Raw genomic sequence first — 15,567 nt, forward strand, 5'->3', positions numbered from 1 at the left:
TGTTCTTATCGGGTTCAACCCAAACAGATTCATGTCGGATTCGTGCGGATTTCGTGTCATCCAAAAAAATATCGGTTGTGTCGGATTCGTGCGGATTTCGTGTCATCCAAAAAATATCGGTCATCTTTTAAAGATAGTAAGTTACTAAACAATATAAACGCTATACGATAACGACCGACATATGATAAAATAAGATATTACAAAATTAAAATAATTAATTTAAATATTTTTTAAATCCAAATAATAAAATTAAAGTATATTAAAATTAAATCTAACTAATAAAGTTAAAATAATTATTTTTTAATAAAATTTAAGTATGCAGTAATATTTTTTTATCATAAAAAATAATTAATAATAGTATTAATCATATTTTTACTAATAAAATTAAAATTCTAATATTTTTTTAATTAATAAAAATAATAAAAATTAATATTTAATATATTATTTTAATTAATAAAAATAATAAAAAATAATTATTATTTTTCTTAACGGATAACCCAACCCGACCCAACCCAAAATTTTCGGGTTCTTATTGGCTCGACCCTATAAGGACCCAAATCCTAAATGTGCGTGTTCGTGTCGGGTTAACTTCGTGCGGATTCGTGTCGGATCACAAATTGTTAGCCCTAATAATATGAGTCACACTATTCACTAATACTACTTTAACTACTCTTCTTCTCTGCTTCCTTCTTACATTACCATTTTATGGGACGGAGGGGCATAATTTAATTTTTATTTTATATTAGTCCAAAGATTTAAAATTTGCCAAAAATGAAATACGATATAACCAAGAAACAAGATTACAAATTCTTAACCTGATTCAGATTGAAAACTTTGATTTAGAATATTTTGCTCACATTTATACACAACACGAGCAAAATTTGGCGATCGTAGACGGCACAAATAAATTAAAATCTTCACACTTCTTTTAAACAAATTTACCAACTTCTATTCAAGGCAACTGCAGCTGATAACAATAATATACAAAGGATCATCATCCTATATAACTATTCCTAGCTATCACCTAAGACGACTATGCTAAGAAAAGAGGGGAAAATAGGAGATGATTCTTCTTGAATCATTCCCGACAACAATGATATGGCGCACCCACGGATCGGTTTACATACAACATTCCTCGTTGGCTGGTTCTTGCAGATCTTCCATTTTGTATTAGGTGCTGCAGAGAAGTAATTTTTCTCCAAAGGTTCACTTCATTTATCGAACTTCTTGTTCACCTACGACGTGATGCATTGTGCACTTTGCTTTCGCTTTGTATCCTATCAGAGTACATTGGAAGGCGGATGATCTCATTGATCTCGTTCAACAATACATCTTCGGTGATGTTGTCCTTGATACTTCTCATGACCTAATTGTTTAGTTTTAGAACGATGTGATTTAGCGCCGAAGCAGTTTTGAAGTAAAAAAACAAATTAAAATGAGATTAGGATCGTACCTTCCTGTATGTGTTGAATTCATTCGGGGTCCCTTTGTCCACCCTAACCCTCATACAAACCCACGTGTCTTCCTTGGAGTTCCACGAACACTCAATAATTTTACCATTATATGCTGATGCATCAGGCCCATCGTCTGCAGTAAAGGGAGTTAGAAAAACCCAACCAAGGCAAGCATTCCCCATGATTAAGAACGGAAAATCTATGCAAGTAGAAGCGAGATTCTAGCAAAAGCGGAATCAAATAGACATCCTACAGATTAAGTTGCTAGCTACAAAGGATCATGCTATGTGCTTCCAACATCCCCGACAAAGATGTAAACAGACAAAATTATTACAAGGAGAGTAATTTGTAAACTTCCATTCAGCGCATGGCAAGCATTATACTCCCTCCATACCATAAAAATATGGGCAAGGCCCAGGAATTAAAACAAAATTGGTAAAGTAAGAGAGATGGGGAGAAGGTTAAAGTAGTAGTAGTGGTAGTGGATAGTGGGACCCCCATTATTATTAGTGTTTTAATGGTGGTATAAGTTGTAAATAACATGATGTTTAGGGGTGGGTAATAAATTGGGATAACTTTCCATAAATGGAAATGCCCGTATTCTTATGGGACGAACGAAAATTGAAAGTGCACATTTTTATGAGATGGAGGGAGTACATCTTAATGACAGATAGATACGAAAATTTTTGAGCTGAGGAACTCATTGAACTCAACCTAGTCGCAAACAACCTATCCAGTTAGAGTGTTTTAAAACAGAGACATACTGACCGGGAAACACAACCCTATTATCCATCAATTTCTTCTTCCCGCGCTCATGGAGATAGAGAATCTGGTGACTTTCAACCATCTGTAAGCATCGGAGAAGATAGAAAATCAAATTATAAGACATGGTCATAAGAAACTAGGTGCCATTTAATGGTTTACAGAAAAGTTAAAGAAGAAAACCTCAAAGAGAAAGTCTACTGAATTCATTTCGGGATACTTCCACTTTAAGAGACCCTCATGTGTCCGCGGAACATAAGGATCATCCCAGCCCTGCAATGATAAGGCCGGCAGATAACAATTATTATAAGATTATCAGCATATTCCACGTCACAATATAAAATAACATACTCTAGGTGCAAAGGACCAACATAATATTATGATATACTACTCAACCAAAGGGTAGCTGTAATGCATACCAAGACTTAACTCCTAGGACATGCGGCACAATTCTCAAATATTCATCAACGACATGATACTCACTCGGTCATCCTTCACATAAGAAATTTTCAATGTTTCCAATGTTCTAGCAACACTAATAGATGAGCGTCATTAATCAATATAAAAATCAAACGAAGTCCAAGTCAAAGAATTTTAGCCTGGTGAAACAATAATCAAGTTATCATAGTATATAAAAAAGGACATCAAAAGTTAGATACAGGTTCCAGTCTTTTAAGCACCTGGAAAATAAGACCATCTGCATCGTGGGAAAGATTTGGAATAAATCCCTTCAAGAGCTTTGTCACAGTAGAAAGAAGCCAAAAATCTTTCCTCCTTACCTGTCAGATTAGGTAATATAGCAAAATACACAGATAAATGAGTAGATAGATGAAAATTATAGGGATTCACACTTGCATAGTACATCAAAATGCACAAGCATGATCATACAGAGCTAGTGCAGAATAGGGAGAGGACAGCATATAAAGGTAAGATGATTACAAACCCTGAAAGGCTCCAATTCATATCTATAGTAAGGGTTTTGACTCTGATATATGTGTTGTCTCTCAAAATTTCGTGGCTCAATGATTTCCTTCTCAACCATTTTCCAACGTTCATAAAATGGTCGCTGCAGGGAAGTAGATTAGTTTAGAGAGAACTATGTTCACATAAAACGAGCAAAAAAAATGAAAAAAGAAAATAAACAAATTATTAGTAGTGGAAAGAAAAATCTAGGGAAACTTCCAATACTGAACATGAGTGGATATATAATGACGAACAAATAGCATGGACCAGCAACAATGAAAATTAGTGCTATATATTATTCCCTTCGTCCCATAATAGATGACATACTTGGAAAATGGCACAGGATTTTAGGAGATGTTTTGTGTGTTAGGTAAAGAGAAAATAGTAAATTTATATTAATGTGAGAGATAGCTTTTTCCAAAAAAGGAAATGTGACATCTTTTATGGACAAACTAAAAAGGAAAGTGTGACATCTATTATGGGACAGAGGAAGTACATTACTTAAACAAACAGATGTACACCTGCAACAAGGAAAAACAATAGTCACTTGCCAATAGTGGTATTGTATACAGTTAAATGGCTGAAACAAAAGGACTGGACCAGGATTATAGGAAAACAGTATTCATTTGCCAATAGTTAAAGGCATATCCATTGATTGGAGTGTCAGAGAACAAACCTAGTAACCCTAGAGATGCATTCTTCATAATAGCAAAAATAAAATGCCATGTCACAAAAGTACACAAATTATAATGTCCATGTTCCAGATTTTTAATAAATCTCCTTTCTCGAACAAAAAAACAAGAAAAAGTATCCGATTCTATATAGAATGAGTGCATACTGATAGCCTTCAAAGATGATCCATTTGTGTGAGTGCAAAAGATCAATATTACAAAAGAATCACGATCAATCACGTTTAAAAAGCAGGTGGTAGCAAGTTCTCCTAGCCTCAAATACAGAAAAAGAAAAACCTATACAGCACACGTGTCACCACAAATATTTGCTGTGGTAAGTCCATTCCTCGTCTTGATCAGAATTCAGAACTAAGCCATCAGCATCTATACTCATATTCCCATTTAAACTGAAGATTTACAGTCTCCCGTGAAAACTGAGGACACCTTATACACATTAAAGATATAGTTTTCATCAACCGAACAAAAACTTAGTTTGATGATATTATTGACAAAGTAAATATCCCCACATCTGATGTTAATGATTCACTCATTATGTCATTGCTAATACAGTTAGATAAAATGCTGAACAGTAAAAATAGACAAGATATATATTTTACAACATGCCAACTGCCCAATGCCAATATTGTACTCCCTCCGTCCCAACCTAAGTGAGACGTATTCCTTTTTAGGATGTTTCCAAGCTCCAACCTAAGCGAGACGTTTCTTGTTTTGGAAATAATTAACTAACTTATCACTCCTACTTTATTCTCTTTTCCTCTTTCTTACTTTCTTCTCTCTCTTACTTTACTATTTATAATTTAAACCACTAAACACCACTACCTAAACTCCTATGCAAAAATAGAATCGTGTTGCTTAGGCCTGGATGCAGGGAGTATTAAAGACATAAATAAGAAACACAGAAAATATGGGAACTGACCAGATAATGGTCATCAAGGGAAGTAGGGAACATTAAACAGAAGAGGTTTCCATATATACCTCTACAAGGGAAACCTGATTAATGGCCATCATATCATAAACAAGGTATCTTCTTTCTTGCTTCTGTGTATCAGGCAAAGTGTCAATTACCATCTCCCCATCAAGCAACGTAAAATGATGATAAATTCTCTCAGCCCCTCCCTTCTAAAGAAATAAAACCACACAAATAAAAATCAATAAAGACAATTATGTGAGCAGTATAAACAAAGCCAGAGATATTCACAATTTCAAATTATATTTAGTATATTTACATACCTCATTAGTATGTCTGCAAGGAAATCGCATTTGGACTCTGCGAAAGCTGAAATGCCTATCTATCAAATAGCAGCCATCCATAGTGATAAGCATCATGTATCTTGTACCATCAGCTTTCCATGTTGCATAATAGTAACGTTGCCTTAACAGTTGTAAGTTCTCCCTGATAAATACATGAACAACTAGATCAGCAGCTCACAAAATAATGACAGCACAAATCTAAGGCAAAATACAGGTGACTATCTACAAGCTAACAAGAAACTGTAATCAGAGCTAATCCAAGTGAATGTCCATATCTTCAATCAAGTACTGGTAGAATTTTTAGCTTATATGGAAGTCCAGACTATTGTGTACCTATACTAGTGCAGCAAAAAAAAAAATAAGATTCAATATTTTTTTTCTTTAACTACATAGGCCAAAGCACATTTAAGATTATCACTGCTAAATGTTTTTAGCAATTCAATCCAAGTGAGACCTCCAATTTTGTAGGATTAATACAAGTGTTGTCAAAATAAATATTGAATGTGTGGGGAAAAGGATTTCGCTCTTATTCAGTTTGCGAAGCTCCTAAGAATTTTCGAACTAAATGGCTAGAACTGTAGCAATACTTGTGTAATATTTTCCTGCAAAACCAAACAGTTTAATATAGCAGCCTACTGCACTCAGACAGCCGCACTTAGATATCTAGAAGACGACTAAGACCTGTTGAGAGAAACTGGATGGGAGCCAGGAAAGTGCTGAGGTCCTCTAACCTGCAGATAAATAAAATCCCTTTTGTCAGCAACATTGTAAGCTTGTAGCATATAGCCATATACAACAAAATAAAAATTCTATACTCCAGGAGAACATACCCCTCCAGGCAACTTCATAGTCTGGTATACAAACTGCCGCATCACTACTTCTTGGTCACTGGGAATGTTATCTCCCAGAAGGTCATCATTTGTCAGCATTGTCCGTGTCTCATTAGTCTCCTATATGTTACATGCTCAATATTAGACAGGGAAGACATTAATGAATATGACAGAAATTCACGGCCATCAATTTAAGCAGCCAGAGTAAATTTTTTCAGAAACTATAGCACACAGCCACTGGCTTCCGCATTGGTTGCTGCCTTACTGGACATTGTTTCTGCCCTTTCATCCTCTGCGCGATCTTCCATTTTGCGTGCTGTCATCCTCACTAACGGAGGAGTATGAGCCCCCACCGGTTAGAGCACATGCTTCATAGATAATATAAACACCAACCTTGAGGACAAGGCTGTTTTGAGAGAGGGGTAATTGATAGAGCACAATCCACCATATATTCCGCAGATATCTTTCAAGTTATCACTTACTTATTAGTTACATAGTACAGATATCTTTCAAGTTTATCTTTTAAGATACTCCCTCCGTTCCTTGTTAATAGAGGCACTTCTATTCGGCACGGAGATTAAGAATAGTGTGTTAAGTTGATGGTGAAAAAGTAAGTGAGATGAAGAGAGAATAAAGTAAAAGAGTGTTACTATTGCCAAAAATAGAAATGACTCAATTATGTTGGAACTTCCTAAAATAGAAAAATGACTCAATTAACATGGAACGGAGGGAGTATTAATTAATTGTTCAGAAATTATAGTTTGTTAGAAATCTTATATTTATGTTTATCCTCTAGATTATTATAATAATCCCTCCGTCCCCAAAGAATATGCACTTTGGGTTAGGCACGGGTTTTAATGTAAAATTGGTAAAGTAAGAGAGAGGTGGAGAGAAAAAATAATTAAAGTATTGTTAGTGGAGAATGGATCCCACCTCATTAGATAGAAAAGACTTTCCTAAATTAGAAAATGCATATTCTTGTGGGACGGACTAAAAAGGAAATAGTGCTTATTCTTGTGGGACGGAGGGTGTAATCAGTTAGGAGTCTTTATTAGTTATAATAAATAGAGCTTCGTATTCTGCAGAAGAACCATTCAGAATTATATTGAGATTTCAACTTTATTGTTGTGGCCTTTTCGGAGGATGGCCTCTTAAGTATAGGAGTAGTATTTATCTTTTATTTTATTTGTTCATTTAGTTTTTATCAGATCGTGGTCCGTCAGTATGCTGTTTTATGGTCTGTTCTGTTCAATTAAATTTCTAGCAGTCTTCAGACTTCACCCTAACACATCATACGTTAGTGTTGTTCGTGTCTCATTATCTTCTATATGTTACAAGCTCAAGGTTAGATGGGTAAGACATTGATGAGCAAGACAAAGACTAGAGGCACTAAAACAGAGTTTTTGTTTGCACTAAAACTGAGCTTTTCAAAGTGAAAGATGTATCTTTCAATTCCGTTTAGATTTGTAGATGAAAATATATAGGGATGTACTTCAAAAATAACTAATCTAAAGTCATAACGTCCAACCTCGTGTTGCCACATGACACCTACAATGTAAAATAACAACGCTATATGCAAAAAAAAAAACATTAGTGAACACTACAGACGGATTTCGGTGGATTGCAATATAGATTTTTTGCATTATAGTTTATTTTTTATTATAGACATAGTCTGTCTATAATGCAAAAGATATTGTTTATATATATAGACAGATTGCATTGTAGACAGTTTATATATATTATATATAGATAGTCTATGTCTATAACGCAAAATAAACCGTCTATAATGCAATCAGCGGAGTTCCATCTCCAGCGTCCACTAATGTTTTGCATTATAGCATTATTATTTTGCATTATACGTGTCACGTGGCAGCATGTTGGGAGGATGTTATAACTAATGCACCCCTATATATATATATATACACACAAATACATAGACACAAGAACACATGAACATACATCTGGAGGAGCTGTAGGATCTCCATCATCATCATCATCATCTGGCACTGCATCGCCATTCAGATCCAGTTCAGAAGATTTTTTCCACTCTGGGGTTGGAGGGCAAACAACCATCTCTGGTTTCTTTTCATGATAAAAACTATACAAAGCATCAATGTAGTCTGGTTTGTAAATCCCAGGTGGACGGGCTTCCGAAAATGTCTTGATTGCCTGCCAAACAAGAAACAAAGTTGAGACAACAGTCGCAATACAAATATTAACCTTCTGAACAAATAAATAAACAACTATCTAACCTGAGTGACAGAAATAGGCGATGTACGCATGAGATAATGGGCAATCATATACCCTGTACGATTATGCCCATGTGTGCAGTGAACAAGAATATGCTTTTTGGGTTGCCTTTGCCGAGACATAAATTGTTGGACCTAAGAAACACATGCAGTGCACACAACTTAAAACTTCTATATACTTAGAATATAAAGCTAACAAAATTCACCTTAAAGTGAAATATATAAAAAGATAAATACTTCAATGAACATATGTTATATGCATAACTAAAAAGGAAAAGCTATATGAAGCAAATAGCAAAGCAAGTGTATAGTTAACTTTTAAGAGAGTTTTAAGTAGACCTTTAACTGCAAAGAGCGTTAAGTAGACCTTGCCTTAAATCAGATCACATCCCATAAACCACTTACATTGCTGACTAGTGAGGTTATTCCCGTCAAGGCAACTACTCTGATCTTCGATATGGTTCAACCAATTAATACTTATAAATATCTCATAAACAAGAAAAACAAGAATCTAGGAACTCATGTCAGATCCCTTAAATCATATCACCTCCCATAAATCATTTACCATGTTGACTAGTGAGGTTATTCCCGTTAAGGTGACAACTCTGATCTTTGATATGGTTCAACCAATTAGTACTTATGCATATCTCACAAATAAGAAAAACGAGAATCTAGGAACTCATGTAAGATGACTAAGCTAGAAAACGTGTTCTTAATCCCGATGAGCTTCTTCAACTTAACACTTCTAATATGTAATGGGGCTCTATGTAAATAAAAAAAATTAATAGTTTCCAAAGTATGTAAAAAGCCCAAGGCTGTAAACTAGAGAAATTTTATGTACAAAGTACAATATTTTGAGAGGTTGCTAACTTATTCTTTTTGCTAAAAGATGTATCAGTTCACCAGAATTGCACAATCTGTCTTACAACCTAAATGGACGACTCTCTGCAGCCCGGCATCAATGCGCAATGCAGTTATACAAGATCAATCTTTCGTAGATAGTTAGATTGATTGCACACAAAGAGGAAAAGGGACCATATCAAGTTACTGTATTTGTTTAAAAAAAACATCTTGAACCTTGTTATCACAAAAATTACCCTTTTGCAGTAATCTTATGCACATCACCAGACATTTGTTGCAGAAAAGGAGATTGAGATATTAAGAAACAGATTCCATGCCTTTATCTGTCTAAAACGATAAATGTACCTCATAAACAAACTTATTTACAGCCTCATTCTCAGGCACTGAATCACGCCCCTTGCATGGAATCTAAAGAGAAGACAGTGAATTAGGGGGGTTGAAGACTAAGAAATTAAGGAGTAATTTGAACAGAAAATAAAAATCCAGGGAGGGGGCTGATAGAGAAAAATTACACACCTTGACATGCTTAATGCCTTCTTTCCTCCAATCATTGAGATTATAGTATCTACTTGAATTGGTCAAATCAATCACCAAACCGATCTGGAAATACACAGTAGGAACTTATATTCAGCTTTGGCCTCCTTGAAATAACAAGCAGAGGTTACATCTTCCTGCCACTTAGTCAATTTTTCTGTAGACTAATTCTATTTTAAAAAATCATGATCTTACTGCTTACCTATATTAGAAATTAGAGAATACAATGAGAATACCAACAAGCAGCAATATAGTTATGCACCTTTCTATTTAAAACTCTCTGTTGATGAACCACTTGCTTTGATGAATATCTTTTACCAGGTAGAATTTCTTCATTGAATGATTCGCCTAGAGGAACTTTCGAAGGGATCAAAAAACCTCCTATCTCATTCCCATATGCAGGGCAGTCTAACCAGCCTGCAGGGGGGGTATTATATATTCTAAATATAGTTATCACTACCAAGATGAAGAGAACAACTGCTGCTCAAATTTACTGTAGCTGGACAGAAGAAAATATTACTATGGAACCCTGTGACACCAGAAACAGCACAACATCAACCCTTTCAAGTTCCTTTTTCTTTTTCCCACGTAAGTACAATATTGATGACTAGATAACAATTTCACAGTTCACATTTAACATAAAAGCATCCTTCAATCCAAGCTCGGTCAGAAAATCATCAGTTCTTTCCACATGGGCAGAATAGTAAATAGAGAATGTGGTTCGGGAAATAAAGAATAGTAAACAGAAATAGTTACATAATATACAAAAGTATCCATTAATATCATTTTAATTTTGCACTCATTGCATTGTAATTTGTACCAACCCAAAGACATGCCACACAGTTCACCTGGAGGAAGTCTACTATTAGGTCTCTGCCTTTTAGCTTTATACACATCATCACGCTGACTTGGCTGATAACCATAAGATGGTCTGTCATCAGGATGCTGTCTGCGCATCCTTAGGATCCTTTCTTCACGCTCCTGATGCAAAAGAACATGCGTAGAGATCATTTTCTTGGTTTTTAGATTGAGCTATAAAAATACATCTATTTATTGAAAACACATTATTTAGTAACATAAAGGTGGACTGGGTAATCGGAAAGTATGCAAATATATTAAGGTTGATCAATAGGGTAATCACAATTACCAGGTTCTAAGTATGTAGATTAGTGTCTAGCACCAATGTTATAGCTTCCAGTATATTATCTTATATGGTTACATCTGATTAACACATAAGCAACTACATTCAAGCTAAAACATGCGATGAACTCACATAGAGTCACACAAGACTTCCCCCATTCTGCAAAAACATTGAGATTAAAAGATGCAAGGGCTGGTATTCAGATCATTAGTCATTACCAATGTGTACGTAAAGGACTTCTAATCATAGCATGACACACTATTAATATATTTTTGAATATTTGTCCAGGATCTATGGTCGTATTTATCATAATCTAAAGACAGGCTTTGCCACTAACATTGCAATAATCAAAACCCATCTAGCTTGTTCAAAATAAGACAGAACGGTACCCGGCGTGCAATCGAAGCACCACTCTGCTCATGGTCAACATGTTCATAGTATTGTACATTATCTTCTTCTGACTGTGGTTTGGGAAAAACCTCATCTTCTTCTGGTTCTGGGGAGGCATTCAAGTCCATGCTGGCAATCATTCAAGTTCCAATCACAAGCATTTTCTGAATGCAGCAGTGGAGATTGTAATTCTGTTCTCCTGCAAATTAGATGTTTCTAACTTTATTGCCAGACCCAAAAATATAGATACTAGCCTACCAGAAAAGTAATGGGGATCGGAGTCCTTTCTGCCACTGCACCCCTCTCGTATTAAATAATTATAGGCAAATTTTATTATTTAGCATTTGATGGCAGGAAAATAAGGAATACCTTGGGAAGTGACTACAGTAAAGCCAAATGGAGGAGAATATGATCAACATAACAAAAAGATTGAAAGAATTAACCAATTCCTCCTTATGAAACTACTCTTTAAGAAGAAGTTACTTAATAACTTTAGCAAAAAAGTTTCTACTTTCTCAGAAAAAATTAGAGCTATCTATGACTTAAAAGTGATTCCAAACTACAGCTCCAACAGGAAAGCTGAGTAAACAGGTGTGTTGTGAATCAACCCTAACAACAGGTGCATACTCCAATCGCAACAAAATAATACAAAAATGCTGCAAGAACCCATTCATGTTTCCATCCAAAGTATGTGGCTTCTACAAAACATTTGATAACAATAATGTACAAATCACAAAAAAATGGATGCCAAAATACTAAGAACAACTACTAGTAGGAGTTTAGAAATGTCCATAAAGACATAAACATTCAATAGGAAGGTGCCTTCTCACTGAATGAGCATGCAACGTACAAAATGGTCGACTGTATTCAGCAGATTGGCAATAAGGACACAAATTGATTGGAACGGATTACGGATTATATAATAATCCAATAGCACATTCACATCCCATTAACAAATACCGCCAACCTCGGCATCACAAGTTTGCAAAATTACCACGACTATCATAACATATTCAATTCCCTCATAATATCATCTGCTCAAAAACAAACCCAGTAAAACAAATCCAAAACTCCCCATCTAGTCCCCTTATCTCTCTCATTTTCTATCTTAGTGCTGAACAAGCAATGTGAGTATTTGCTGCATACAACTTCAAATATAGTCCAATACAGCACTTTTGCTCTAATTTCATCCCAAATAAACCATGACTTCGAACAAAATAAAAACAGAAAACCGCAAAAAATAAAGTCATGAATCAAGAATTTTTAAAGAGAAAAACGAGCACCAACCTGGAGAGGAAAAGCAGACCGAAATCGGAATGAGCAGGCAGCAATTGTCGCCGCGAACCAACTGTTGCGACGGCGAAATGATAAATAAAATCGAGCAGAAACCCTTCCACCTCAGCTCCAGATTGCAGCACTAAATGGAATCGCAGTTGAGCTCCGTCAAAAACCCCCGTGGTTGTAGAGAAAAAGATCGCAAACGAGGGTTCAATTCAATCCATGAAAGTGTATATTAATGTGAGAGTTGATACAATTACAGATACATATGTTTAGGGGTTAATTCAAGGCGACGACTCGTATAAATAGTGTAAAGTGGAGGGGTCGAACTGAAATTAAGAGGAGTAGCAGCATTATTACGCAAGCAAGGGTGTGTACTGAGTTTAGCTTTGCATCTAAAATGCGAGATGTTTGTGTTTCGATGTAGATTCTCTTATATCATAATTATAATTTCAATAATCTCACAATTCTCTTCGTAATTATGTATATTAAAATTTAATTATAAATTTTTTATTTTTATGATTATCATTTACTCTTATATTTATTCTAAATTTTTGTTATAGATAAAATTGAACTAACTAAATTCAAAATTAGATAATTGAATTTTTTTTTAAATTTCATAAATTAACACCAATATTATGTGATTAAATTTCTTATTTTTATTAAAAAGGAACTCAAAATACTCTTCTTGTCCCATGAAAAATACTGACATTGTTTTAACTACTCCCTCTGACTGTTATTTATAATTTCATTTTGACTCGGCACGGGTTTTAAGAAATTATTTGACTTTGTGAAGAAAAGTGGAGAAATGAGTTAGTGGAAAGTATACCACACTTTTATATATTAGTTTTATAATAGAATATGTGAGTAAAATGAGTTACGTTAATAGTTGGTCCCCTTACTTAAAATGAAAAAAGCAAATAGGACTTTAATTCGGGGACATCCCAAAATAGCAAAATGGGACTTTGAATGACGGACTGAGAGAATATTTTTTATCTTTTACTTTTACTCTACCAATTATTACGCTTTAAAACATGTGATGTCCCAAATGTCCACATTTACTTTTTCTATATTTGGTAAATTGACCCACTTCCACTAACTCATTACACCCACATTCTATTATAAAACTAATATGTGGGACCTACATTCCAATAACTTTTTGAACCCACTTTTTCACATTCATAAAATCCGTACCGAGTCAAAGTGGTACTTTAAATCGTAGACGAAGAGTGAAACTTGCTCGAGTAAAGACACGCGTGCATAAAAATATTTAATCACGAACTGATCAAGTAGACCGACTAAACCAATCCACGCCTGTGCATGTGCATGGAGAATACGTGAACTGACTAGGAAGACTCTCTAGATCTATCTACGTGTCGTCGGACGCACAATCCGAGACTACTTTCAAAACCTTAACCCACAAGATACTAAAACTTAGCACATGGAAGTAAGAATCGATCCCACGAGAATAGAGATGTAGCATGTGTTAGGGATATTCTGGGAGGTTGGTTGCTGCCACGCAACTAAAGTGGGTTAAGAATTATCACTTGACTTGGAAGATGAACAAGGGACTCTATCTAGACTGGTCAATTAGACGGGAAATGTATGAAAGCATGAATAAACGTCTGAGCATGAAAAGGTGAACAAACATTTTAAATCTTAACTAAAGCAACTAAGAACACCTGCATTTGAAAGACCATACTGAAAACTTTCCTTAAATAGGCAAACAAGGTGAAAAAGTAAATGGGGACCATCTTTCCTAAACCGTTGAGTTGCAGAAAAAGCTGGAAAAGTAAAAGCATAAAGCAAACTTCAGACCTGATCTATAACTACCCTCCTACTTCATCTTCTTCAAGAAACTAAGCAAAAAAGCATTTAAGACACCATGGATGAACGAACTTTAAGAAAACAGAGCATGCTTCGATCACAACTTAAATTGACAGCGGAAACAACTAGATCTACGCTAACAAACCAACTAGGATGATAGATAAACAAAAATGAACCATAATCATGTAATTCTATAACAGAGTGAACGATATCTATGAAATCAAACACTAACAAACTAGATCTAAGAGTTCCTAAACAACTAACAAGTGCGAAAAGCATCCAACAAAGTAGAAACAAAGCTCAACATAACGAGATCCAACAAAAACATCCATAATCATCAAAATAGAACCAGATCCAGAACTTCATATGACAATATTCAAATCTAACAATAAAATAACTAAGAGATTCTTAAGCTAGGATGTTCAAAACACTCAAACTTCTTAAAGCACAAAAAGTAAATGGCTAAAACAAAAGGTAAATGATTGTATCTTCACTCCCAAAGAGTGGTGGAACACGATTGCAACGCTTAAAACGGTCGGAACTAAGGCTCTCCCACCGAGCTAGGAGGCAGAGAGTATTCTGAAATGTGGAGTGGACTTGCAGCTATGAACTCTCTCTAAGGAATATATCTGTGACTGTGTGTAAGATCGAGAGCCCCTTCTTCCTTCAATGTTGATCCTTTTATATATGACGGCTACAAGTTCCAGTCCCTAGAGTATATCCTTCGTGCTTTGACATTTGAACCCTTACAATAAAGGGTATCTTCAAATTCTCTCTCATCTGTCCTACTCCTTGCTATGCCGGCTCCTTTTGATAACTCCTCTTATTGATCAGTTGGGCGATTTTTCTGCATTTTCACTCCATTTTACTCAATTTGTGTCTGCTCGGGCTAACTTGCACGGTCTAACTTGCACTCGGCTAACTTGCAACTTGCACTGTATAACTGATCCAACAGCACACTTAAACTCACTATTTATGCATTATCTCCCCCAAAAGCATGTAAAATCACCCCAAAGTCAATACATGAAATGAGCCTTATCAAATAGTGTAATAATAATAACAACAACAAATAAGTTGTGATACGGCTTGGGAGCCGCAACATGTTTCCCTCTGCGTCTTCCGACACCTCTTCGACTCTGTTGCAGATGCCCTTAGCGTAATTTTTTTTGTCATACACTCTTTCCAACTTTTACTAGGTTAATCGGTAGCTTAATGGACAAATATCATGCAATTTTGGTTGTGGTTTGATACACAAGATAATGTAACTGAGCAACTTGTAATATTATCTTTGGAGCTCAGCAAACCCTATAGAGCTACCTCCGGATAAATTTCAAA

The 15,567-nt window shown here is 35.3% G+C and overlaps 1 protein-coding gene across 4 annotated transcripts; it reads right to left on the minus strand.

The window, feature by feature from the left end:
- Window positions 1–904: 904 nt before the first annotated feature.
- LOC125221890 (uncharacterized) lies at window positions 905–12,674 on the minus strand. 4 transcript variants are annotated; one of them, XM_048124217.2, is made up of 18 exons: window positions 12,415–12,672; window positions 11,127–11,326; window positions 10,445–10,577; window positions 9,859–10,013; window positions 9,579–9,662; window positions 9,408–9,470; window positions 8,205–8,336; window positions 7,912–8,121; window positions 5,953–6,072; window positions 5,804–5,853; window positions 5,102–5,264; window positions 4,847–4,987; window positions 3,160–3,282; window positions 2,897–2,995; window positions 2,400–2,489; window positions 2,223–2,301; window positions 1,454–1,587; window positions 905–1,366 (listed from the first exon to the last, which is right to left on the minus strand). In XM_048124217.2, exons 2-18 carry the CDS (start codon window positions 11,265–11,267, stop codon window positions 1,232–1,234), a joined length of 2,052 nt encoding a protein of 683 aa, XP_047980174.1. In that variant the 5' UTR covers window positions 11,268–11,326; window positions 12,415–12,672; the 3' UTR covers window positions 905–1,231. The 4 variants fall into 4 exon arrangements, 3 of the variants coding, with proteins under 3 accessions (XP_047980174.1, XP_047980166.1, XP_047980187.1); XM_048124209.2 differs by having other exon boundaries at window positions 4,847–4,990; window positions 12,415–12,671; XR_007176439.2 differs by lacking the exons at window positions 905–1,366; window positions 1,454–1,587 and adding an exon at window positions 2,636–2,708 and having other exon boundaries at window positions 2,253–2,301; window positions 4,847–4,990; window positions 12,415–12,674.
- Between the last annotated feature and the right edge of the window lie 2,893 nt (window positions 12,675–15,567).

Source organism: Salvia hispanica, chromosome 2, assembly GCF_029641045.1.
Source record: "Salvia hispanica isolate PSC_SH4W2 chromosome 2, Shi_PSC_v1, whole genome shotgun sequence".
Taxonomy (NCBI): domain Eukaryota; kingdom Viridiplantae; phylum Streptophyta; class Magnoliopsida; order Lamiales; family Lamiaceae; genus Salvia; species Salvia hispanica.